The sequence below is a fragment of the Marmota flaviventris genome, chromosome 11 (genome assembly GCF_047511675.1).
Source record: "Marmota flaviventris isolate mMarFla1 chromosome 11, mMarFla1.hap1, whole genome shotgun sequence".
Taxonomy (NCBI): domain Eukaryota; kingdom Metazoa; phylum Chordata; class Mammalia; order Rodentia; family Sciuridae; genus Marmota; species Marmota flaviventris.
In genome coordinates this window covers 88,244,523-88,269,656 of record NC_092508.1, presented here as the reverse complement: position 1 = coordinate 88,269,656, position 25,134 = coordinate 88,244,523, and the positions used below count along the sequence as shown (strand labels likewise).

Genomic DNA, 25,134 nt, shown 5'->3' with positions numbered 1-25,134 from the left:
AATAACCCTCTTATGAAGATGGTTTGGAATCTGCCCTGGTGAGCTTGATCCCATAAAGCCTAAGATGCATCCAGTGTACTTTAGGAATATTTGAATTCTTACACCTAAGGAATGATCTCAATCAAGCCACAAGATTCCTCTCTATCTTCAGAAAAGCACCAAACATTTTGGACTGAATGAAAAGAGCAAAAATATTAAAACAAAAAGCAATACAAAGACATAGAGACAAAACTCAGTAGGGTTATAAAACTAAGTAGCCCAACAGTCTTTTACCAATGGATACAATAGAATTATCCTGGGCTGCCTGAACATAGGCCAACAGATAGAAGTCTCAACAATGCTAAGGTCACTTTCCAAATATAGAGCTCCCTCAGGAACAGTAAAATTGTGAAATGTCTTTGCTTAGAGTAACTTTGTCAAGGACCCATATCTGAACCTGGTAAGAAAGTTGCCTTCTCTTCTAATCTCTTAAGTCTATCTTGAGACTGTATTATGCTTGCCCCTGCCTTTCCCTTATTCACAGGTCCAGATATGGTCACTTTTCTATACTCTTTTTTTTTTTTTTTTTCCATTTTCCAGGTGACTTTGTCACTCTCTTCTCAGAGAAGAGTCTTCAATGGCTGTATTATCAGGTTAACCAAGATATGTTGTCACTAATGTCAAGGCTTAATGTCTTCATTTGACAACTCAAATGAACTTTAGTGAAAATGCCTCTCACTTATTGCTAAGAGCCAAGTATATGATGCATGGCATTTTTGGTTGAAAGGTGACGCCAGCTAGCCATTGAGATGATATGATTATGTTAAGATTTGCATTCATATGGATATTGGACTCCTGCTGTTCACCTAGGCTGGCTACGGGACTCCTGGAGAGTTCCCATTGGTTGGGGAAGTACAGTAGGAGGGAGTTCCGGGGGAGGAGCTGGCTCGGGGGTCCGAGAGGAGGCCGCGTGGGTGGAAAAAATCTTCCCGGGCGGTACCGGACATTGGCGGCAGTTTCAAAAAATAAACTTTGTTCCTGCTTGAGTGGCTCGTGATTTTGTGCCCAGCCAGACTGCGGCAACTGGTGGCCCGCACGGGGAACGCCTGAAGTTTGGAGGTGAGTAAAATTGCTCGCCCCTGAGGGAAGGCAACAAAATGGGTGACCATTTCAAAAAACAATGTGTTCTCGTTTTGATTTATCTTGTTTTTGTTTCAAGCTGCCTATCCCTAGAATTTTCTCAGGCAAACTGGGAAAATTGGTTGGCTCAAGGTTTGAAGTTGTTCGGCCCTGAGAAAGAGAAAATTGATACAACTATTCTTTGTTCGGTTTTTGTTTCATTCTGTTTCGGTTTTGTTTTATGCTATCTTATTGGGTTGCGTTACCTTTATAGTAGATTAGAAACTAGTAAAAAACAAACCGAAAGACTGTTAAGTAAATTGTTAGAGGTCCAGACTATGGTAGAAAACATGTTAGGTCAAGCGAAAGAGAAGGTCTCTCAAGCTAGTCAGACAGAGGAAGATTTGAAGAAAGAAAGCTTAGAGGAAAAACAACCATCAGGCGGGGAATTACAACAGGAGGCTGCTACTAACCCCGTTCTATCACCAGAGGGCGTAATTCAACCAACAGCTCCATCTACAGCTGAGCGGCCCTCAACTCCCGTAGTTGATGGACGGAATCCTGAGGCAGGACCCCAAAGATTAGCATGCCCTGTACTTGAGCAGGCAGGAGGGCAACGAATTCACCGTGCTTTAGATTTCAAAACAGTGAAGCAATTAAAGGAGGCTGTAACAACCTACGGGCCGCAAGCACCCTTCACTGTGAGCATGGTCGAATCCATTACCAACTTAGACATGACGCCAGCAGATTGGGCTAATATGTGTCGATCTGTGCTAAATGGAGGACAATATTTGTTATGGAAGGTTGCCAATGAGGAATTTTGCATGGAGACAGCTAGGCGAAATGCAACAGCCGGTTACCCTCAAAGAAATCTAGAGATGTTATTAGGAAAAGGACCTTATGAGGGTCAACGGCAACAAATTGAATATGATCCTGGCGTATACGCACAAATTGCTGCAGACGCAGTTAGGGCATGGAAAACTTTACAGGGGCATGGAGATTTACAAGGACAATTATCTAAGGTAATACAAGGAGCTAATGAACCTTACGCTGAATTTGTAGATAGGCTTATTCAGACAGCATCTAGAGTATTTGGAGATACAGAACAGGCAATGCCATTTATAAAACAACTGGCTTATGACCAAGCAAATCGTTGCTGCAGAGAGGTCATCAGACCATGGAAACATGAAGATTTAAACACATATATTAAATTATGTAGAGACATTAATGAACAAGGGCAAGTCTTAGCAGCAGTACAACAGGCTTTAGATGCCAGGCCAAAAACATGCTATAATTGTGATCAAACAGGACATTTTAAAAGGAGTTGCCCCATAGGAGGAGGGTTTAACAAGGCTAGGTATCAAAGGAATAGAATACCGGGTATTTGCCCACGATGCCGTAGAGGGAAACATTGGGCTAATGAATGCCGTTCTCAAACCACCATAGAAGGTATTCCGTTATCAAAAAACAGACAAGGACCAAGTGTTTACCCACGATATCGTGGAGAAAGACATCAGGCTCCATTGCCAAAAAACGGACTGGAGGGCCCAATGCTCCGGGGCCCAAAACCACAAATATACGGGGCAGTGGAGGAACCCAGCAACACCATCAAGGTAGTGCCCAGGACGCATTATCCATTAAATCCCTCATCAGACAAACTAGAGGGAGCGCAGGGTTGGACATCTGCGCCTCTGCCAGAGCAGTACTAACTCCAGAGATGGGAGTTCAAATCATTCCCACAGGAGTAAAAGGACCTCTTCCCCAAGGAACAGTAGGCTTATTATTGGGACGCAGTTCTTCAACACTAAAAGGACTTATGATAAGTCCTGGGGTAATTGATCCCGATTATGAAGGTGAAATAAAAATTATAGCTAGTTCTCCAAGAGGTATATCAGTAATTTCACCAGGAGATAGAATAGCACAGTTATTAATAATACCCAGCCTACATGATAAATTTTCCAGTCGTACTGTAGAAAGAGGTTCCAGGGGATTAGGCTCCACAGGTGTAGATTGGGCTATGCTGTCTTTAAATCTAGATTCTCGCCCAATGCTAAAACTAAATATTCAAGGACATGACTTTAATGGGCTACTTGATACAGGTGCAGACCTTAGCATAATATCTCGTCAAGAATGGCCAAAACACTGGCCATTACAACAAGCCACTCAAACGCTTCGAGGCCTAGGAGTGGCAACTAATCCCCATAGAAGTGCAATGGTATTAGATTGGAAGGATCCTGAAGGATGTGAAGGAACTATACAGCCCTATGTATTGGATCATCTTCCTATAAATTTATGGGGACGAGATGTCCTAGATCAATTAGGTTTGACATTAACAAATAACATCAATCCTAATGTGCCCACTACTAGAGCTAGACAAGGCTTTAGGAAAGAAGAAAGATTAAGAGAACAAGAACAAGGTATGACAGCACCAATTCAAATAGATCAAAAAACAAATAGACATGGATTGGGTTTTCAGAAAGGGCCACTGAGACAATCAAAATTACTTGGAAATCAAAAAGACCAGTGTGGGTTCCTCAGTGGCCCCTGACTAAAGAAAAGATACAAATAGCCCATGACCTGGTCAAACAACAATTAGCGGAGGGACATATACAACCTTCCGTATCTCCCCATAATACTCCCATTTTTGTCATTAAAAAGAAATCTGGTAAATGGAGATTGTTACAAGATTTAAGAGCCATTAATAATGAGATGGTTATTATGGGACCTGCTCAATCAGGGATTCCCCAATTGTCTGCTTTACCAAAAACCTGGTATGTTTTAGCTATAGATATTAAAGATTGTTTTTTTTCAATTCCAATTCATCCCGAGGATAGTCCACATTTTGCATTTACTATCCCTGCACTAAATCATGAAGGTCCTGATCAGAGATATGAATGGAAAGTACTCCCTCAAGGGATGGCTAATAGTCCAACTATGTGCCAAATTTATGTTAACAAAGCAATCCAGCCACTTAGAAATCAAAATCCTGAACTACAAATATTTCACTATATGGATGATGTGTTATTGGCACATAAAGATAAAAACACATTGCTAGAATGTTATGTCACACTTACAAATTTATTAAAAAATTATAATCTAGAGATAGCAATAGATAAAGTACAATTAAATCTTCCAATTAATTATTTAGGGGTTTTATTATCCTCAACCATGGTCCGTCCACCCAAAATTCAAATACGAGTAGATCAACTCAAATCACTTAACGACTTTCAAAAGTTATTAGGAGACATAAATTGGATAAGGCCTTATCTAGGCATACCAACAGGAGAGTTGGGACCTTTATTTGATATTCTAAAAGGTCCATCAGATCCAAATTCACCCCGCATGTTGACGCCTGAAGCAAGAAAGGCATTAAAAATCATTGAAACATATATGGAAAATATGCATTTGGATAGAATTGATATAAGTTTGCCTTTATTATTTATTGTACTGCCAACAAAAAATATTCCTACAGGAGTATTCTGGCAAGAAGGTCCATTATTGTGGATACATTTATCTTATTCTCCTAACACTATTCTTACTAGGTATCCTGAGGCTGTAGGACAATTAATACTCAAAGGAATAAAAGCAGCCAAGGGAGTGTTTGGGATTTCTCCCAATAAAATTATTACTCCATATACTATAGATCAAATTGATGAGTTAGCTAATGAGTTAAATACTTGGGCAATAATCATGTGTAAATCTAATGTTTCATTTGATAATCACTTACCGTCTAATCCTTTGTTGTCTTTTTGGTCTAAACATCCTGTAGTTTTTCCAAAGATGACAAAAAAAACCCCTATCATGAATGCTCCAAATATATTCACTGATGGGTCAAATAATGGTACAGCAGCAGTAGTTACCCCTGATCAAACTTTTACATTTTTAGTACCCAAACAATCAGCTCAAAAGGTAGAGCTTAATGCAGTATTACAAGCTTTTATGATGTTTAAAAATTCTGTATTTAATTTATTTTCTGATAGTCAGTATGTAGTTAATGCTATAGTATCCCTTGAAGATGCTGGTAGGATTTCCCCTTCTTCTACTGTTTTCTCTTTGTTTTCTACTATACAAAGTCTAATCTGGGACAGAAAAGATCCATTCTTTATAGGACATATCAGGGCACATACAGGATTGCCTGGAGCCCTTAGTTTGGGCAATGAGTTAGCAGATAAAACTACACATGACATACATATTTTCTCCACAATAGAAGAAGCTATAAATTTTCATAAAAGGTTCCATGTCAATGCTAATACTTTACAAAAGCGTTTTAAAATAACTAAAGAACAAGCCCGACATATAATAAAACAATGTCAAAATTGTGTGACATTTTTACCACAAGTTAATCTTGGAGTCAATCCTAGAGGACTGATACCTAACCATATTTGGCAGATGGACGTCACACACTTGCCAGAATTTGGAAAATTAAAATATTTACATGTTACAGTTGATACTTCTTCCGGATTTCTGATGGGCTCCCTTCATGCTGGAGAAAAAACTAAAGATGTTATAGCTCATTGCTTACAAAATTTTGCCACTGTGGGCGTTCCAAAACAGTTAAAAACCGATAATGGTCCTGGTTATACGTCCACCTCTTTTAAACAATTTTGCTCATCATTTGGCATTACTCACATAACAGGAATTCCATACAATCCACAAGGACAAGGCATAGTTGAAAGAGCTCATCAAACTATTAAAATGTACTTATTGAAACAAAAGGAGGGAATTGGAAAGGGGTATATATCCCCCAAAGATAAACTTAAAATAACCCTTTTTACTCTAAACTTTTTAAATTTGGATTCATCAGGGCTTAGTGCTGCGGAAAGACATTTGTATCCAAAAAATGTACATAAGCCTAAGGTACTTTGGAAAGATATTCTAACAGGACAATGGAAAGGTCCTGACCCAGTGATAGTCTGGAGTCGGGGCTCTGTTTGTGTTTTTCCACAGGAAGAACAGCAGCCGATTTGGATTCCAGAAAGACTAACTAAAACAGCTCCTACAGATCAAAAGGAAGATGATTCCACTCAAATCCATAACAGCTGATATCCAGATCTCCAGCTTGGCTATTCTTACATCTGTGACAGTGATTAACCAGGATGTTTTTTTCAATATCTATTTTATTATTGCTTTTTCCCACATCATAAAGTTCTATTTTATTTTTGAGCTCATACAGACCTAGGTTAATGTTTTTTCTGATCAGTTTTATATTTTGACTGTGGAGTTTTTGAACATTGCAATGGAGATTTCACCTAGGTAAAGCTACAAGGCCTTTACTATTGTCTTATGTGTTATATGTTATGTGTGCACACTTCTGTTTTGTGTTGTATGTCTGTATGTGCGTATGTCCATATTTCACATATGAGGGGCGCTCATGCACATGGATCCAAAAAAAAAAAAAAAAAAAAAAAAAAAAATTTTTATTATTCACGTGATTTTAATAGTTTAATTTAATTTGGGTAAACAGCTGTTGAGGATTGTTCTAATATATGAACAAATAGAAGGTTAACAAATCTGTTTGTTTACTTTCACCTTTCCTTTTCATTATATTTAATAATTCTGTTCAGGATAATGTAAATTGTTCTAAATATTGTTTTCTTAGTACCTGTTGAAATGTTACATTTTTTTTTTTTTTAGCATCATTGTCAAAATTCCTATTTTCATCCCAGTGCCGGTGAAGACAAAGATAAAACCAAAACTACAACTTCTTTGAGAGTTATCACAACAAACCGTGTAAGCTGATACATCAATGATTTATAACTCAACAAGTAATGCTCAATCAATGAGTCGATTTATTTTGGAAGGATATGGACATATTGATAGATTCCTCTGCTTTGAACTGCTTACAGAACTTGCCTGGACTATGTATCACTTGTATGCTTTATTTTGGGAGGATATGGACATATTGATAGATTCCTCTACTTTGAACTGTTTACAGAACTTGCCTGGACTATGTATCACTTGTATGCTTTGTGATCTATTTGTTGATGCAGAGAATTATGGTAGTGCTAGCGTATCTTTGCTGATGTGTCACCAGTGATGTAATTTTTCCTAGGAGCCGTTAATTGACTTGGTGTCATGACATTTCTGTATCCTCCTCCCTTCTACTAGTGATGGTCTAATTTTGGGGGCCAACAGAGGTGAGGTAAAGAACCTCATCCCCCCACCAGCACCAAGGCCAATTTTGGGGGCCAACAGAGGTGAGGCAAAGAACCTCACCCCCCCACTGGTACATAGGCCTATCCACAAGTATGGCTATATGCTGGACCGGTAGTCAGTGACGGGTATGATCCAATTGCAGTGGTATCAACCTAAGACAGGAGGCTGACGCCTAAAAGTCAGTTTTCCGATGACGGGTAAGAACCATATGTTGAATTGGACAAACCTAACAGGCACGGTCCCTAGCCAGATTGCTTGTTACTTAAACAGAAGGGGGCAGATGCTAAGAGCCAAGTATATGATGCATGGCATTTTTGGTTGAAAGGTGACGCCAGCTAGCCATTGAGATGATATGATTATGTTAAGATTTGCATTCATATGGATATTGGACTCCTGCTGTTCACCTAGGCTGGCTACGGGACTCCTGGAGAGTTCCCATTGGTTGGGGAAGTACAGTAGGAGGGAGTTCCGGGGGAGGAGCTGGCTCGGGGGTCCGAGAGGAGGCCGCGTGGGTGGAAAAAATCTTCCCGGGCGGTACCGGACATTGGCGGCAGTTTCAAAAAATAAACTTTGTTCCTGCTTGAGTGGCTCGTGATTTTGTGCCCAGCCAGACAATTAAAAACTTCTTTACTGAAAAGCTTTATGTAAAGTCTAGATCCAGACAATCATTTTTTAGCCAGCCACAACTCAATAATTCAAGCATGTCATAAACATTCTTTGAAGAAAATCTGGAATATAAAGGGCTGTTGAGCTTCCCCTAAGAAAATGAGATAAAAATCAGTTAATGGTCAGCACAGGCAATGCTTAATTGACAAAATTAATCAATTTATTTTATTTTCAGCTGATTTTGAATGCATCATGTATTTTAATGAAAAACATATAGAGCCCCAATTAAACAGAATGCCAGTAAAGAGATTATGATAATATGATTCAGAATCTGACATAGTTTGGTTTAATAATGGTGACTTTAAAAATACAAATGACACAGTGGAGGAAAGATACTTAAAATGTTAGTTGTAAAGTGCTTTATTGAAGAAATAATTCTGTAGCTCTGCTAATTATTAACTGTGGTTTCCCCGTTTAGAATAATAAGGAAAATTTAAGTGTGGGGGAAGAAAGTCATGAAAACCTAAGCACCCACAGAAATAATCCTGATGATTATCAGAATCTAAAGCTACAAGTCTTTTCATCTACTTCACTATGCAAGTCAACATAACCCTAGCAAAGACTGCAGCCTGTTTCTAGCTGCAGTTCACTGGATCTCCCCCATGCTTCATTACCTCAAGTTTCCATAAGCCAGCTGAAGAACACCATTAGCTTAGGTAATAAGGATACAGACTGACCAGAGTAAAGGCAATGCCCCTGCAGGTTGTCATTCTAAGAATCAATGGACAGTTTTTCCAAAGGAACAGTTGGAAAACACATTACCTGACTTGAGTCAAAGGGATACCTAATAAGTCAACATTCAGTAAGAGGAAGTAAACATTAACTTTCCACATAGAAGAGACTGGAATTCAAGAAAGCACTCTACCATGGAGAACCAAGATTTTCCTTGACGAAACCTCCACAACAGCCTGTCAAAAAACTTGCCATAGAGCAGCAAAGCTGCCCTCATCCTCATGACAACACCCCATGTTGACATTAGTAAATGTAGTGTTTTCTCTTTTTATTCATAGAAAAGTGTATTTGGGCTCTGTATGATCAAAAAGAGATTTTATTTTTCCCAGTCATGAATGATAAACTAATCATTGGCACATTCCTTGAAGACTGATTTTAAACTTGTGAACTGAAAAGAGAAACTCAGAAATATGAAAAAGCTCTTATTGCCAGACCCCCAAAATACCAAGTTAATACAATCAAATCCTTGCAAACATCTTCATCTTCTCACAGTTGAGAAAACAGTAAATGTGTATCTGTGGGCTAATAATAAGATTTTGACATACATTTGATGTTAAAAATATTTTCTTTTTTTAAAAAAATATATATTTTTAGTTGTAGTTGGACACAATACCTTTGTTTTTTTTTTTTTTTTTTTTTTAAATGTGGTGCTGAGGATTGAACCCAAGCCCTCATACATGCTAAGTGAGTGCTCTAATGCTGAGCCACAACTCTGGCCCCTAAAAATATTTTCAATATGAATAAAAACTGTCACTTTTAAGGTTTTGTTTAATACTTAATTTTTTTTCATTCAATTATAAGAATGCTAATTTAGTTACTTTTAAGCAATACAAAAATCTGGATTCAGATGCTCATAAATCAATATAAATCTAACAAATATATATGTATATAATTCATTTATAAGTAAATGTACACCCTCTAGTTGTACCATATTCTGATATCCCTTAATTAAACCTGTAGCTGTGAGCAATTATCTCCAATGAGTGAAGTTCAGCAGGTTCACCTCAATATTTGCAAAGTCCTGGATAAAAGGTTAAATAAAGACTTGGATGTAAAATATATAAAATGAAGTGCCAAAATGAGACTAAAATAGTAAGAAGAAGGAAAATTGTGGTCCATCAGCTCAAAGAATTTATTTCAAACCAATATCCACTTGGAGGTATTCAAGGACAAAATTTAAATGTTTTAATTTATTTTTATCATACACCAATTAATTAAAGGCTGTAAAAATAAGAAAAAAATGTATGGAGTTAGAGATGATAAGGATGCTAACAACTTGTAATCAAAAAGCATACAGACTCACATGGGTAGTGAATTACTGCTATATGAAACATAAAGCAATCTATATAAAAAGACTATAAAGTTTTTGTAAAAAAAAAAAAAAAACCTTCTTAGACTATGTAAAGAACAGAAAAAGTTGAATACCATTGGAAGAAAAATATCTAGTTTTTTTTAAGAGAGGGTATTTTCCATATTATACAATAAACTATAAATCAAAGTCTACCAAACCAAATTCAAGTACCAATTTAATATCATATAAGGGAAAAAAAGATAGAGGTTTTCTTTCTGTATTCTAAAACAATTATTTTTTCCTCAACTCTTTTTATTAGAAAATTTCTATCAAATGAATAATATAAGAATAAGGATCTATTACCAAACATAAAATGAAATATAATATTTTGTAAAGGGAAAATAATATATGGTTAACATGAAAATTAAACTGTGTTAAAAATGGTATTGGGTTTAGCAAGAAAGTATGTATTACTACATCTGTGCTATAACTTCTCTCACACCATCTTTTTTTGTCACATGTATTTATGTTGACCTGTTCTTTGATTGGACAAAATAGTGTTATTAATTTACTTAGTATTTATAAATCTTAGGTACTGAATTGGAATTTGAAAGCAATCAGTAAAATAGTCTACTTTAAGGAAAGATATAATGTAGTAGAAAGATTAAGGTATATTGGAAAGATCTATATTTTTATAATCAAGTTGGTACCTATGTTGAAAGATTCATAGTGTCATTCAGTTTCAAGTAATGTTTACAGACAGTTGCTTAATTGAGTCAAAAGTTTCCTAATGGTGATGACATTTGACCTCAGTCTTCCTTTAATGGAAGAACATGGATTTGACATTCAAAGAGAGAAATAAAGAAATCAGGTGGAAAAAATAACTTTAAAAACACTAGAATATATTGGGAATATAATGACCTCAGTGAAAAGTTTTCTGGTGGGGAGAGCATTCATGACTGATGGAAATTTCTCATAATACTTCTCATGATTTTTTATATTTTAGCAGTAAGATACTATAAAAGCCAGGCTACCTGTTTATTTTTTATTGTATACTCACAGCAGTACCATGAATCAGATGCTAATGCTATCCACATTATAGAAATTAGAAAACTAAGGTATATAAACATTAAGTAACTTGTTTAAGATCATATAGCTACTGAGAAAAAAGAACTGGATTCAAAATCAGCATTTTTTAGTGGCTGAGAAAGTAAGCTGAAGACAAGCTATACAGGTTAACCAATGTCAAGAAGATAGACATTTTTAATTTGGAGTGCAATGGGAAGCCAGAGCTCATTTTAGAAAGATGATAACATGATCAAAACTGTACTTTAAGAAGGTCAAGTCAGAAATAATATATGGGATACTAATGTCAGTAGGATGCAGTGGAAAGGACAACTAAAATATAGTGGGAAAGATAGATTTTCATTCAACTTTCAGAATTATCTGTTTTTACATTTACTTCTTAATTGGTGCACTGTAATTCATGTCAAATGGGAAGGTAAAATGTAAAAGTTCTCTTACACCCTGTCTTGGTGGTGGTTACTTGGAAAAGAGTAAAGTAAAAGAAAGTAAAAAGATATCTTTGTTCCTGTTTAGACTGATGAAGAGCAGAAAGTAACAATGGCTATATGTGACCATATTCCTACTGGAAGTAGACTCATCACAGAAATGAAATCCCCAGAGAATCTTCAAAAAACCCCCTTGAAAAGGCTTTAGCACACTAGATTCCACGCATTATATAAAGAGTACCAACAATTTCATTTTTAATTATAAAAAGATACTCCTAAATGTTGAAAAAACTTGGTAACAAGTGCATCAGATACTGGGATGAGTGAAATAGCATTTTAATTTCTCAGACATGGGTTGATGCAGTGAGGTAGATGTTCTGAACAGTAATGATTGTTGGATTGTAGATGATAAGGGAGATGGATGGAGTCAAGAATATGTGGCTATTTTAGATTTGGGTGATGGGGACAATGTTGGCATCATTAAAATAAATGGGAAAGAAAGAAATCACAGAGTCAGTTTTAAAAGAACAGGAAGTATTCAGTGTTGCCCCTTTAGACCAGTGGCTAAAACTGTCTGTAATCTTGTCTTTGGCATTACAAAAGCTCACTCAAACTACTGACCAACCTGAGTTAACTGTAGATCTTAAAACAATTTAATCATGTTTCCAGTTACACCTTATTAGTGAAAAACTTGTACCTTTCTTTAGAGAAGGTTTCAATTTATAATGTGCTAATTGTCAAGCAATAAAATTATTTGTAGAAAGAACACGGAACATTCATTTTATAAGAACAACAGAAATCAATGATATCATGCCATAGTAATAAAAAGTACAGCCTTCAAATTTTGCACATTTGTCAGAATAATTTTCTCTATTTCATAGACGTGGCACACCAGAATAAAGAGAGGCTTCCTCTGTTACTTGAAAACCTTACTTGGCCTGCAGTTATATATTCAATAAATAAATAGAAGTTGGGGGATTGTTAGAGTCTGTAAACAAGTCAAGACGGCACCTGGCATTTTGCAGAGGGAGTGGTTTGTGAAGTAACGCCAGTGAACCATTAAGTGTGGAGATTCCTTATTGGTTGACTGCTGTATCTAGTTTATGTTAATTAAGATAAGCTGTGTGTAATGTATATATACCCCTCCGGTCCTATGATAAACGGCTCCCACTCCTGCTGTATCAATGTACACAAGTTGTTCATCACCCCCTGGCTATTTTGCCCAGCCAGCCGGGCTGCGGCAGGGGATATGAATTTGAACTCTCTGAGGTTTTCAAAGATAGTTTAGGCCAGGTGCTGTGGCGCAAGCCTGTAATCCCGGTTGCTTGGAAGGCTGAGGCAGAAGGATGGCAACTTCAAAGCCAACCTCAGCAAAAGTGAGCACTAAGCAACTCAGATTCTGTCTCTAAATAAAATACAAACAATGGGGCTGGGGATGTGGCTCAGTGGTTGTTGCCCCTGAATTCAATCCCTGGGACCAAAATTTTAAAAAAAAGAAAAAGAAAAAGATATTTTACTGAATTCATAAATATAAATATATATGCATATATTTCATAAATATATGTGTATATATTTAATAAATATAGTGAAATAAATAATATGCTATAATTACTATCACAGAATGGATGAATGAAATTTAACTGATAACAATTAACAGTGCATCTCAAAATCTCAGAGTATCATTAAATCAATTTTTAAGTTACTTTTTTTTAAAATTTTTTATTGTTGGTTATTCAAAACATTACATAGTTCTTGATATATCATTAAGTGAATATCACAACTAGTTGATAGTCCATGAATAGTTAATTCATTTTAGTTCCTAAGAGGTGGCCAATGGCTACTTTCAGAACTTCTGGTCACCTAGTTTCTAATTATAACCAGCAGGAACTAATTTGTCTATAAGAACACAAATTTTCAACCCAGACATATCCCTCTATGTTATAAATTGGCAATGTTTGAATTAAAACAAATATTAGCTTATTTGAAAATTGGTTCTAAGTAACTTCTATTCATAAACTATTTCATGTTTCAAAACATTTAAAACTCCACATTTAATTTGATTCCTAAAAATAAAATATGGCACCAGCATTAACATTTTTATTTATTTGTTCCACAGATATTTATTGAGACTGGTTAGCTTCTGTAAGGCTCTGCTCTAGATGCCAGAGATAACAGCAGTGAAGAAATTAACTAATCCCTATTTACATTTAACTGGATGAGACAGATGTTAAGCAAATAAACCAATGCTATTGAATATTGTTTGATAGTTAAAAAATTTAGTGAAGATAAGTAAAACATATGTATGAGGATGAGTGCTTCCCCTTATAGAGACTAGTGCAAATCAGAATGTATCTGAAAGTTAAAAGCAAAAGATTTGAGAGAAGGAGAGGGGTCCAAGAAAACTCCAAAACTTTGGCCTGAAAACACTAGGAGAATGGAGACTGACATTTCCCAAGGTGGTAAACACTGAAGAATAGCATTCCTAGGTCAGGGAATCAAGAGGTCAGATCAAGATATGTAGAGCTTGGTATTTCTGCTAAATAACCAAATGGAGACACTGAATATACTGTTGAATCTGTGAGTCTGGAGGTTAACACAGAGGTCAAAACTGATGAAAATTTTAAAGTCTCGTCTCTAGATATTTTTGAAGCCAGAGAAGAAAGGTGTGTATTTTTAAAGCAATGATTCAGGATGAGAGGACCTAGGAAATCAACAAAGAAAGAAAAGATGTGGAAAGGACTGAGTTTTGGGTCATGCTAAAATACTGGCAAAATAAAGATACTGTAGCAAGAAAGGTCAAGAAAAACGCCCAATTAAGTAAGAATGAAATTTGATGAGAGTAGTTCTTTAAAAGAGCAAATATTCTGGTGATTGCCTGTAATTCCAGGGACTAAGGAGGCTGAGGTAGGAGGATTGAGTGTTCAAGGTCAGCCTCAGCAACTTAGTGAGGGGCTAAGCAACTTAATGAGACCCTGTGTCAAAATAAATAATGGAAAAGGCTGGGGATGTGGTTCATTGGTTAAGCATCCCTGTGTTCAATTCACTGGTAGAGGTCACTGGTGACCTTGCCAATAAGTACAAATGCATACTAAGAATAAGGTAAGAATTATGGAGGTGAGTTCAAGAGAAGGAGGGTAATAAGGAGTATTTCTGTTATGAGAAAAGAAAAGTGGAGTCGTATGTAGTTGGAGATAAAAGGGGATTAAAGGAAATATTTTCACATCATCTTTACAGCTGTAGGAAAATGACGTATGCTGAAGGAAATGATGCAAAGGAATGAAAAATATTAGTAATTTCAAGGAATAAGAAAAATAACTGTGTGAAACTAATCTTGAAACAGGTGAGAGAAGATGGGATTGGTTTACAATTGCAGGACTAATCTTTAATAGGATAAAAATCAGCATTTGTTTTTGAATTCAGGGTGGAAAGATTGGTTCTAGATTCACACAGACGGGAAGATTGATGGAGTTGGAATGAGAAAGTTCTCTTTTAATTGCTGTCTTTTTTCAGGGAAATATTAAATAAGATCATCATCTTAAGAATAAGGAGGAGGGAGGTAAACATGAAAACTCATTATCTACAGGAGGGAGAAAAGGTCATTTAATCTATTTCACTTTTTTTTTTTTCTGACAGGGCTGCCAAATGATGTAAAAGAATAACGTATATTTAAGATCGCAATTGTCTACATTGCTATTATAGAGATAGATTAAGTACTTTAAATTCTCAATGCTGATGATATACCAAACTTCTGGCTATGTTACAGGATATGTTCTTTGTAATTTAATGGTGTGTTGTTCTAAAACTCCAGAGTATTAAAATATAATTTATTTAGTAATGTGGTCAGGATGATATTTCACGGAAGACAGGCAGAATCAGTGCTATGTGAGTCTTAGTGCTAAGTCTTAGTGCTCATACATTTAAAAGCAAAATCAATGTAACAGCTTTCCTCTTCTCATGACTAAAAGACTCTTGGCAGCTTGACTAGAGGGAATATGCAGAATATTAGTTATTCCAGTCAAGGGAAAGTATGATCTCCATGGAATAGAGTGTCCATTGGACACTCTAACTCATATCATTACTCCAGATAGTTTTATTCCCTGTTGATTAAAATTGATACAAGCCATGGCTTGAAGTTTCTTTGAAAAAAAAAAAAAAAAAAGAAAAAGAAAAACAAACCAACTAACCCCACAAAGATCACCATCTTTTTTCTTTAAAGAAAAGAAAAGATTATTCTGTCAGCTTCTTGGTTATTAATTTTCTCTTTCTTGGGGATTTCAGTACTTATGGACATCTACATTTTTCCCAAATAAAGGAATATGCATTTGTATATCCTTGCCTCATCTATGTAAACACTTGTAATTTATATGAATCCGAATGTGATTCATTTCTTTTTATTTTTCCTGGGATTTATCCAATTTCGTATTAAGAAAAGAGACTTAATTGTAAGAAAGATATGCTTTATTGAACACTGTACACTGAGGATTTCATTAGTAGCTTGACTATTCCATAAAATATTAAGTAACATGATAGAAATGTGTGCCTATATGCCATTTCATTTGTAAAATCAGTTTATTTAATGTCAAATCTAAAGCCTTTAAATATAGTCATGTAATTCTTCATGCCCAAAGTAGTCCTCAGCTACATTTCTATAAAGATATAAATTATAAAGATAGTGAGAGATAGGCATTCTTTCCATGTCTGATATTTTCATAGACTATGAGTAAATGGAAGGTGTGATAACACATCAGACCCCATGATTGTGTTCTCTATTCCCAATCTTGCAACTCTGTTGCTAGAGAAAAAAGATTAGAAATGTCAAGAAAGGTGCTAGACTGTGAAGACGATGTCCTCTAGCAAAACACAAACAAACAAAAAGTTTGAAGCCAGCATAGAATATTCATGAGGAGTTTTTACACTCCAACAGTATCATACTAATTAACACTGTTTGGGTAGGGAAAAAAAAAAATGTGTAATTTGGGTGATGGCAATGCCAGCAGAAATCCTTGCCTTTTCTTTCCATGGACTTTAATTCCCAACTCAGTGATGAGCCAGAGAAGGGATGAGTTAAGAATAACTCCATAAAACAGAGAAATATTTTCAATGGACAAGTTCCCAAGCCAAGATTTCAAAGGCATCCTGCAAAGTTCTAGAATTTCTACAGGCAGAGGCTTAGGCAATATAGTCTGATGGTAGATAGTTTTGCACTGCAGCCATATTTGCCCAGGTAGCACACATTCCATTTGGATATTGGTTTGTCTCAAAGGGAGACATTAGTGGAGAAGACAAAATAAAGGAGATTTTGCAGAGCTTCCCGAACTACTTCTTGAGGCCATTACTGTACCGAAATTAGAGTCAGTCCTGAATATTAGGAAAAAGCTGGCAAAACGTGTTTCTCCTTTGAATCCCTGCCAGTTTTCTGAGTCTTCTATTCTTGATTCTCAACATCCCAGTACCCTCAATCTGCTTTTTAAATGATTGAGAAATTTCTAAAGCATTTAACAAGCAGTTGTCAAGTGCCTACTGTATTCCAGGCATGAAGCTATTTTTTTCTGCAATTTACTATTTATCATAGTGTTCATAATTTCACCAATGTTTGTGTATCATACTAAAGAAAAACTAATCTGTATTACTTTGATAGTGAAGGTCTACTAAGCTCACTCCTAGCTAAAAGCCTTTACATATACCATCATATCATGAAGTGCCATTCACAGTTGTGGCCCAATAAAAAGACAAATTATGCCACAACTAAACCTCTGCTCTATAAAACAAAAAACAAAAACAAAACTAAAAACAAACACTGAATGGTATATATTTGCATATCTTTCATTTTTCAGGAAGTCATTGTTATTCAGATGGTGTTCTGAAAAGATTTGATACATTAGTCTCATAAATTACAAAGGTCAGTATGATTTAATTTTTTACCCTTCTGATCCTACCTACCCTATAATTTGATATAGGGCTCGTTCTAAAAATAGCAAGAGAAGCGCTTTTTTTTCTGGGTATACTGGAGATTGAACTCAGGGGTGCTCTATCACTGTACATTTTGAGATGAGGTCTCACTAATTTGCTTAGGGCCTTACTCAACTGCAGAGGCTGGTCTCAAATATACAGTCCTTTTGCCTTGTTCTCCCAAGTCACTGGAATTATAGGAGTGCATGATCACATACAGCAGAAAGAACTTTTAATAACTGAATACTAAATATACTGTAGCACTGATGAGAGAATGATAATGTGAGGCAGAGGTTTGTTTTTTTGCTATACAGAAACTTCTTATTTCTCTACAATCTGATCCAGCCCTGGCAGCAAATGCAGGTGATTCTTCCACCACCCCACCAAAAAAAAATTACACTATGTATTAGTAGATATTAAATTATCCCTAGAATTTTGAAGTAGGAAAATGTCTTTTTAAGAATCATAGCAAAAAAACAAAAACAAAAACAGCATGTAATACAAAAACATTCCCTCCCTAACATTGTCTAGGAGTAATGCCTTGGATTATACAGGGATTATGATTCCTATTATTACAGTGAAGTATTCTATTGTGTAAATAGTCCTTTTTTTTTCTTTCATTTTTTTTTCTCCTGAATCAATGAACATTAACATATAAGCTGTAATAGAACCCTGAAGTTATCTAATAGTCTCATCTTTCACTGTTCTCGTTGCTACACATCACAGAGATATACTCTTAGGGTGCCCTTTGATACTGCCTCTACAGTGATGAGCATAAAATTTACAATTCTTTGTACAGTGCAACTATTTCAGTATAATCAGTAGAGCCCTAGTGGTCTTGGAGAATTTGTATGCTGAGGTAAATGCCTGCAGGTTAGCAAGTGGTTGGATCTTGGAAAGTATAGTCCAATGAGCCTGAATTTGTCAGGAGGAAAGCTGCCAACAGTTTTTCAGTTAAAATCATCATTATTACTTTTTTTCCCCTACTGTTTCTACATAAGCCTGCTTTCAGCCCCAGGTACCCACAACCAATATATATTTCCTGGTCAAAATCAGTCTCAGTTAAAAAGAAGAAAGTTGTATTGAGGGCTGGGTAGTAGCCCAGTTGTAGAGCACTTCCATGTGAGAGGGCCTGAGTTCAAGATCCAGTACTTCCAAAATAAAATAAAGTTATATTGAAAACTAAAACTTTTATTTTCAAATACATTGTCATTATTAGAACTATATTCTCAAAGTAAAAATTTGCAGGAAATTTACTTTGTACTTGTAAATGGTTGTCTTAACTTATTTTTTCTGAATGAAAAGTCTATTTAATTAGAAAATTACTAGCTTTTTAAATGTATTCCATTCCAAAGTAATGAACACTTGCCTCATAAAATGTGATTTTAAAATTTTATTATGTCTTCTTCTATATGATAGAATTATTAAAATGCATACATTTAAATTGAAGTTATTTTTTTAATGTATGATTTAGACTTCCTTTCTTTGGGGAAATAACTTTTTCTGTGTCAATAAATATACAATTTCAAGTGTACAGTTTGACTAGATTACCTTTGAAGTTCTTCCAACTCTGAAATGGTCGACTCTATTTTAGTAGTCAGAGTCAACCTTAGTTAAGTGTAGAAAGAAAAAAAAATGTTACATGAATTAATAGGAATAAAAAGCCTTCCCATCTGACATTAATCTTTGCTCCTGCATCTGCCACAGTGCCTAAAATTCCCTCTCTCTAACCAGGATTATGTCTTAAAGATGCTCATAAGGCTTATACGTTTTACTTGGGTTCAGGTATTATATTATAAAGCTGATATATGCAACTAATTTAGATTAAAATACCTAATTACTATCAATGGTCACATTGAAAATAAGACCCTATAGGAATGCTTTGAGGTAAATAGTGAAAAGAAAACATGATATTAATTTATGATGAATGACTTCAGCACCTTCATAAGCAGGTTACTGCCAATTGATTGTGCCTATTCACATAAAGACCCACTTCTAGGAACTTTGATCTCATCTATCATTTTGTATAGTCCTTGCAGATCCCACTTCCTGGTTCTAGTTCTAGCTTCTCATTGCATCATCTGGGTTTGAAGATCTTTTACACAAATCCAGTATCTTATTCATACCATTCTGGCCTCACCTATTTTCCCACAATCCCCAGCAGCTGAAAGCCCAGGAACTCTGGCTTGATTCAGAGAATGTCAGGTTCTAGAGTCCAATAGGATGGCATTGTAGGAAAAAAAAGGTTAAAAGAGGGGCCAATCTCAGTCAGTTAACCAAAAGCAGGACTGGAAGAAGCTTCAGACAATATAAGTTTAACTTATAATATTTTCCTAGTGCTAGTAACACAATGATATAACAAAATCACCACAAGATTTTATAACCTGATTCATTAACTGGAAGTTTACATAACACCAAAGCCAAAAAGTTCCTCTGGTGCATTTGCTATAAATACAACTAAAACAAAACTGATAGTTTTCCCCCTGAATTATACAATGCATTGGATATGCATGTGACCCCCAGTACTAGTTAGTGTTTTTATAGACTTATGTTCATATTACTAGCAATTCAGTTTCCTTCAACTGTAAACTACAACATTCCCATAACAACTGTGTAGTTACCAAACTTTGTTGATCAATATTGCAACCAAGTTAAGGACCTAGAGGTGAAGTGATTTGTATATTTCATCACCAATTCTAGTCATCAAATGCCCTTGATGTAGCAAGGCGATATCATGTACCATTCTTCTCTGGTGACATATTAATGTCAGACAACCTGCTTGTGTAGAAGAAGAGGAAGGGCTTCTTGGTGTTGGGTTTATCACACTGCATTCTCCCAGAGTATCCATAGCAATATTGTGTGAATCAATAGGCAAAACAAGAACAAGCCTTTTACTTCCTCAGTCCATCAGTGTAATAATTCAGAATTCTTAGTGTTGAGAAAAAGGGGAGCATATAATATAACCAAATTTTCTCCAGGATTTCTCTCTAAAGTAAGTAAGACTTCATAAGCAACAAGTCAGTAATTCCAAGAAGTAAAAGATGGCTTCTTTCTCTGAGATTTTCTACATAAGTATGTTTTCGAAATGATAAAGTATACTATTTCAGGGAAATTGCTGAACATAAAATGAGTTTATATGTAAAGAGAGCCAGCAGCAACAGCTTGCTGAGCAAATTCAATGCTTTGCTCAATTTGGCTTCAGAAACAAGAATTCTACCCCATGCCTAATTCACCGAGGGCTACTAAGGGATTGGAGGAGGGAAAACATTCATTAATTTATCAATGCATTATAATTTGAAGATGACTGATATGAAATCAGAATTAAGGAAATTTATTGATTCTTGGTTTTAATTCCTGTGCTAGGGGTGTCTTATTAAGGAAATAGGGACCTAGCCCCACATGATAGAGATTAGGGCCTACTTTTTCTTCTATTAGATGCAGAGTCTCTGGTTTAATTCCTAGATCCTTGATCCATTTTGAGTTAACTTTTGTGCATGGCGGGAGATAGGGATTCAATTTCATTTTGTTGCATATGGATTTCCAGTTTTCCCAGAACCATTTGTTGAAGATACTCTACTTTCTCCAGTGCATGCTTTTAGCAACTTTGTCTAATATAAAGTAGTTGTAGTTTTGTGGGTTAGTATCTGTGTCCTCTATCCTGTACCATTGGTACACCAGTCTGTTTTGTTGCCAGTACCATGCTGTTTTTGGTACTATTGCTCTGTAGCATATAGTTTAAGGTCTGGTATAGCGGTACCACCTGTTTCACCCTTCCTGCTTAGAATTGCCTTAGCTATTCTAGGTCTTTTATTTTTCCAGATGAATTTCATAATCAACAAATGGGATAAACTCAAACTACAAAGTTTTTTCTCAGCAAAAGAAATAATATGTGAGGTATATAGGGAGCCTACATCCTGGGAACAAATTTTTACCCCTCACTCATCAGATACAGCTCTAATCTCTAGAGTATACAAAGAACTCAAAAAGCTAAACACCATAAATAAATAAATAACCCAATCAACAAATGGGCCAAGTACCTGAACAGATATTTCTCAGAAGAGGATATACAATCAATCAACAAATACATGAAAAAAAAAAAAAAAAAACCTCATCATCTCTAGCAATCAGAGAAATGCAAATTAAAACTACTCTAAGATACCATCTCACTCCAATAAGAATGGCAGCCATGATGAAGACAAACAACAACAAATGCTGGCGAGGACACAGGGAAAAGAGTACACTCATACACTGCTGGTGGGACTGCAAATTGGTGCAGGCAATTTGGAAAGCAATATGGAGATTTCTTGGAAAGCTGGGAATGGAACCACCATTTGACCCAGGTATTCCTCTTCTTGTACTATACCCAAAAGACTTAAAAACAGCATACTACAGGGACACAGCCACATCAATGTTTATAGCAGCACAATTCACAATAGTTAGACTGTGGAGCCAACCTAGATGCCCTTCGATGGAGGAATGGATAAAAAAAAATGTGGCATATATACACAATGGAATATTTCTCAGCACTAAAAAATAATAAGATCATGACATTTGCAGGGAAATGGATGGCATTAGAGCAGATTATGCTAAGTGAAGTTAGCCAATCCCAGAAAAACAAATGCTGAATGTCTTCTCTGATATAAGGGAGGTGACTCAAAATGGGGAAGAGAGGAAGAGCATGGGAAGAAGATTACCTCTACATAGGGAAGAGGGGTGGGAGGAGATAGGGAGGGAGAAAGGGAATTGCATGGATGGTGGAAGGAGACCCTCATTGTTATACAAAATACATGTATGAAGATGTGAGAAAAAAAAAAAAGAATAGCATTACCCTAGATTAGGTAGAGAGAAGTGATGGGAGGGGAGGGGAGGGGTTGGGGAGATAGGAAGGATAGTAGAATGAAACAGACATTATTATTACTGTGTGTATATATGTGACTGCATGACCACTGTGATTCTGCAACCTGTATACTCAGAAAAATGAGATATTATATCCCATCTGATTCAAATGTATGATATGTCAAGGTCATTGTACTGTCATGTGTAACCAATTAAAACAAATTACAAAATAAGAATTAAGGGAATTTCGAAGAAGGCAGATGGAATACCACATGTAGTAGTAGTCTTCCCAAGCAACTTCAACCCATCAAAAAAAATAAGTATCTTCCTATAGTTTTTAGTACATCTCAAAGCTATTTTAGCTGATCAAAAATATGTACTAAGAGTTTAATGCAGATGAAAACTATGTAGAAACCAAAAACATTTATTCACAGGTAAGTAGCAAAAGGCAGTTTTGAAATATGAAATTCAAACATTGAAAAGTGGAGCGCTCAGCCAGCTGTGGTGGTGCACACCTGTAATCCCCGTAGCCTCAGCAAAGGTGAGATGCTAAGCAACTCAGTGAAACCCTATCTCTAAATAAAACACAAAAACAGGCTCAGGGATGTGGCTCAGTGGTTGAGTGCCCCTGAGTTCAATCTCAAATACTTTGCCCCCCAAACAAAGTGAAGCACTCATTTTGGTACTTTTAATTAGAAAAAAATCTTCATTCCTTTTTCTTTCCTTTCCTCCCTTTCTTTCTTTATGTTATTCTGGAGAAATCATATGGTAAGCAAACAGATACCTAAAAGAGTATTTTAAAATGGTAATGTCATAAGGAAAACAGAACTTGGATCATAGCAATACAGTAGGTGTTTATAAATATATTCAACTGGCAAATATAATGTTAGAGAGGGTGTTCACCTTTAAATAGAATAGATAAGAAAGGTCATTCTGAAATTGGACATTTTAGCTGGGAATTGACTGATAAGAAGGAGATATTAAGGTGAATATTATAGGTAAAAACTGCAGCCAGACAAAATGGGAAGTGAAATGACCTCAAGCAAGACCAACCTAGTTGAAGAAGAAGGAAACAAGTATGGTTGGTACTGATGAAGAAAGGAGAGCAGAGAGAGGTGAAATTATAAAGAGGAACTGCCTGATAATTAGGCCCTTATAGTTCATATTTTATTCTCAGGATGGGAGAAAGTTATTGAGATATTTTACAGGAGAGAAGAATATTATCTGGTTTATTGGTTAGCAGATAACTTTATCATGTGAAGGATGAATTTTGTAGGCAAAGTAGGAGCTCGTGGAAACCTGTTAGGAATCCTATCTTACTATTCCAGGAAAGAGATGGGTAATTCAAACCAATTAATCCATCTTTTTGCAGCAGGTTTTGGCTAATTAGAAACTTCCTGTAATGGAAGGAGTTTTATAATAATCAGTGACAGCTGAAAGAAGGGCTCTAGATTTCTAATTATGGATCAGTGTATAGAAATGAAGGAACCTCTACCCTTCCAAATCCATATTGCTATACTTCATTTCTAATGAAAAGGAGCTGTGTAAAGGAAACAAGGAATTCGGGACCAAAAAAAAAAAAAAATCACTTACCGTTTTTGGCTTTGCAAGACCGGTTGTCTGGCTGCATTAGATAGCCCTCCACACAACTGCAAGCATAGGAGCCATGTGTATTTATGCAGGTCTGGCTGCAGGTACCATAAATAGCACATTCGTCTCGATCTAAAAGGAAAATTGGCATCATTTCTAAGCAACATAACTCTTAGACATTTTTATTTCTCCTTGAAGAATGCATGTATGTTTGAACTTTGGAAACAGACTCTTGCTTATGAAAGGAAGCACTAACACCAATATGACTTTTCAAGACCACACTAACTGAAATTCAAGTTCATTGTTGCTTTAATATTTACAAAGAAAAAAATGATCAAATTTAATATCAAATCATTTGTTAAATACAAGTTTTACATTTGTGATGGGTAGGCAAGAAGTCCTTGGTTATTTTGGTCAAGGTATGAAATACACTGCAATTAATATTTATTGAATAGTTCCAGTGTTCATAACCAGTCTTTTACTATTTTAACAAAGAATCAGTCTTGTGACATGGTTTTCAATCTACAGATTTAATAAGAGTTCTGAGCCAAGCTATGTAAATCACCCTCACTAATTTAGAAAGGGGAAACTATCAAGCACTTATTGAAACCAGACGTTTTAATTAAATTTTATTTTAATATCTTCCTTCCTTCCTCTACCATCTAGTTTAAATCTCCATAAACAGCAGATGTTTAATGATTCTTAACTGACCAATGAAACAAAAAGACATCTTGTCATACTTAATTTTTTAGACAGATGTATATTCAGTCTGACCTATGTACCAACCTCTGTACTAATCCCAGAATAAAATAGAATTGAAAAAAGAAAAAAAAAAACTTGTGTTGTATCCTTAAATGATACAAGTTCAGTGAGATATTATTTTGATACTATGCATTTCTTTATTGTAAAGGCATATCCTAATAATAAGACAATCCGAGAGAAGGAAGTACATTTGCTTGGGCCTGGAGGGAGAATACTAAGTGGAAACTTCATATCAAAAAACAAAAACAAGAAAGGATTGATAAAAAGGAACATTTTAGTTAAATACAATACAATGTAAAAGACATTGGGATGATGTAGTATGGGGTTTCATAGAAGCGCAAGGAATCAAGTACAGTAAAGGTGTATTAGGGCAAGTAGCAGGAGATGAGAATGGGAAAATAATTTGTGGAACAGATAATAAAGCAAAGAAGAAAAGATCAAATTTAATATCAAATAATTTTTTAAATACAAGTTTTATTTGCATTTGTGATGGGTAGGCAAGAAATCTACCCTACTGAACCAAAAGGGGTATATTAAACAAAG

General features: G+C 35.7%; 1 protein-coding gene across 1 annotated transcript in view; it reads right to left on the bottom strand.

Moving 5' to 3' along the window:
- Lrp1b (LDL receptor related protein 1B) overlaps positions 1-25,134 on the bottom strand; it is a 1,514,976-nt gene that overhangs the window by 977,293 nt on the left and 512,549 nt on the right. The window contains exon 5 of the mRNA XM_071619306.1: positions 23,833-23,961. Coding sequence (XP_071475407.1) covers positions 23,833-23,961 — 129 coding nt within the window. The remainder of the gene's footprint in view (positions 1-23,832; positions 23,962-25,134) is intronic.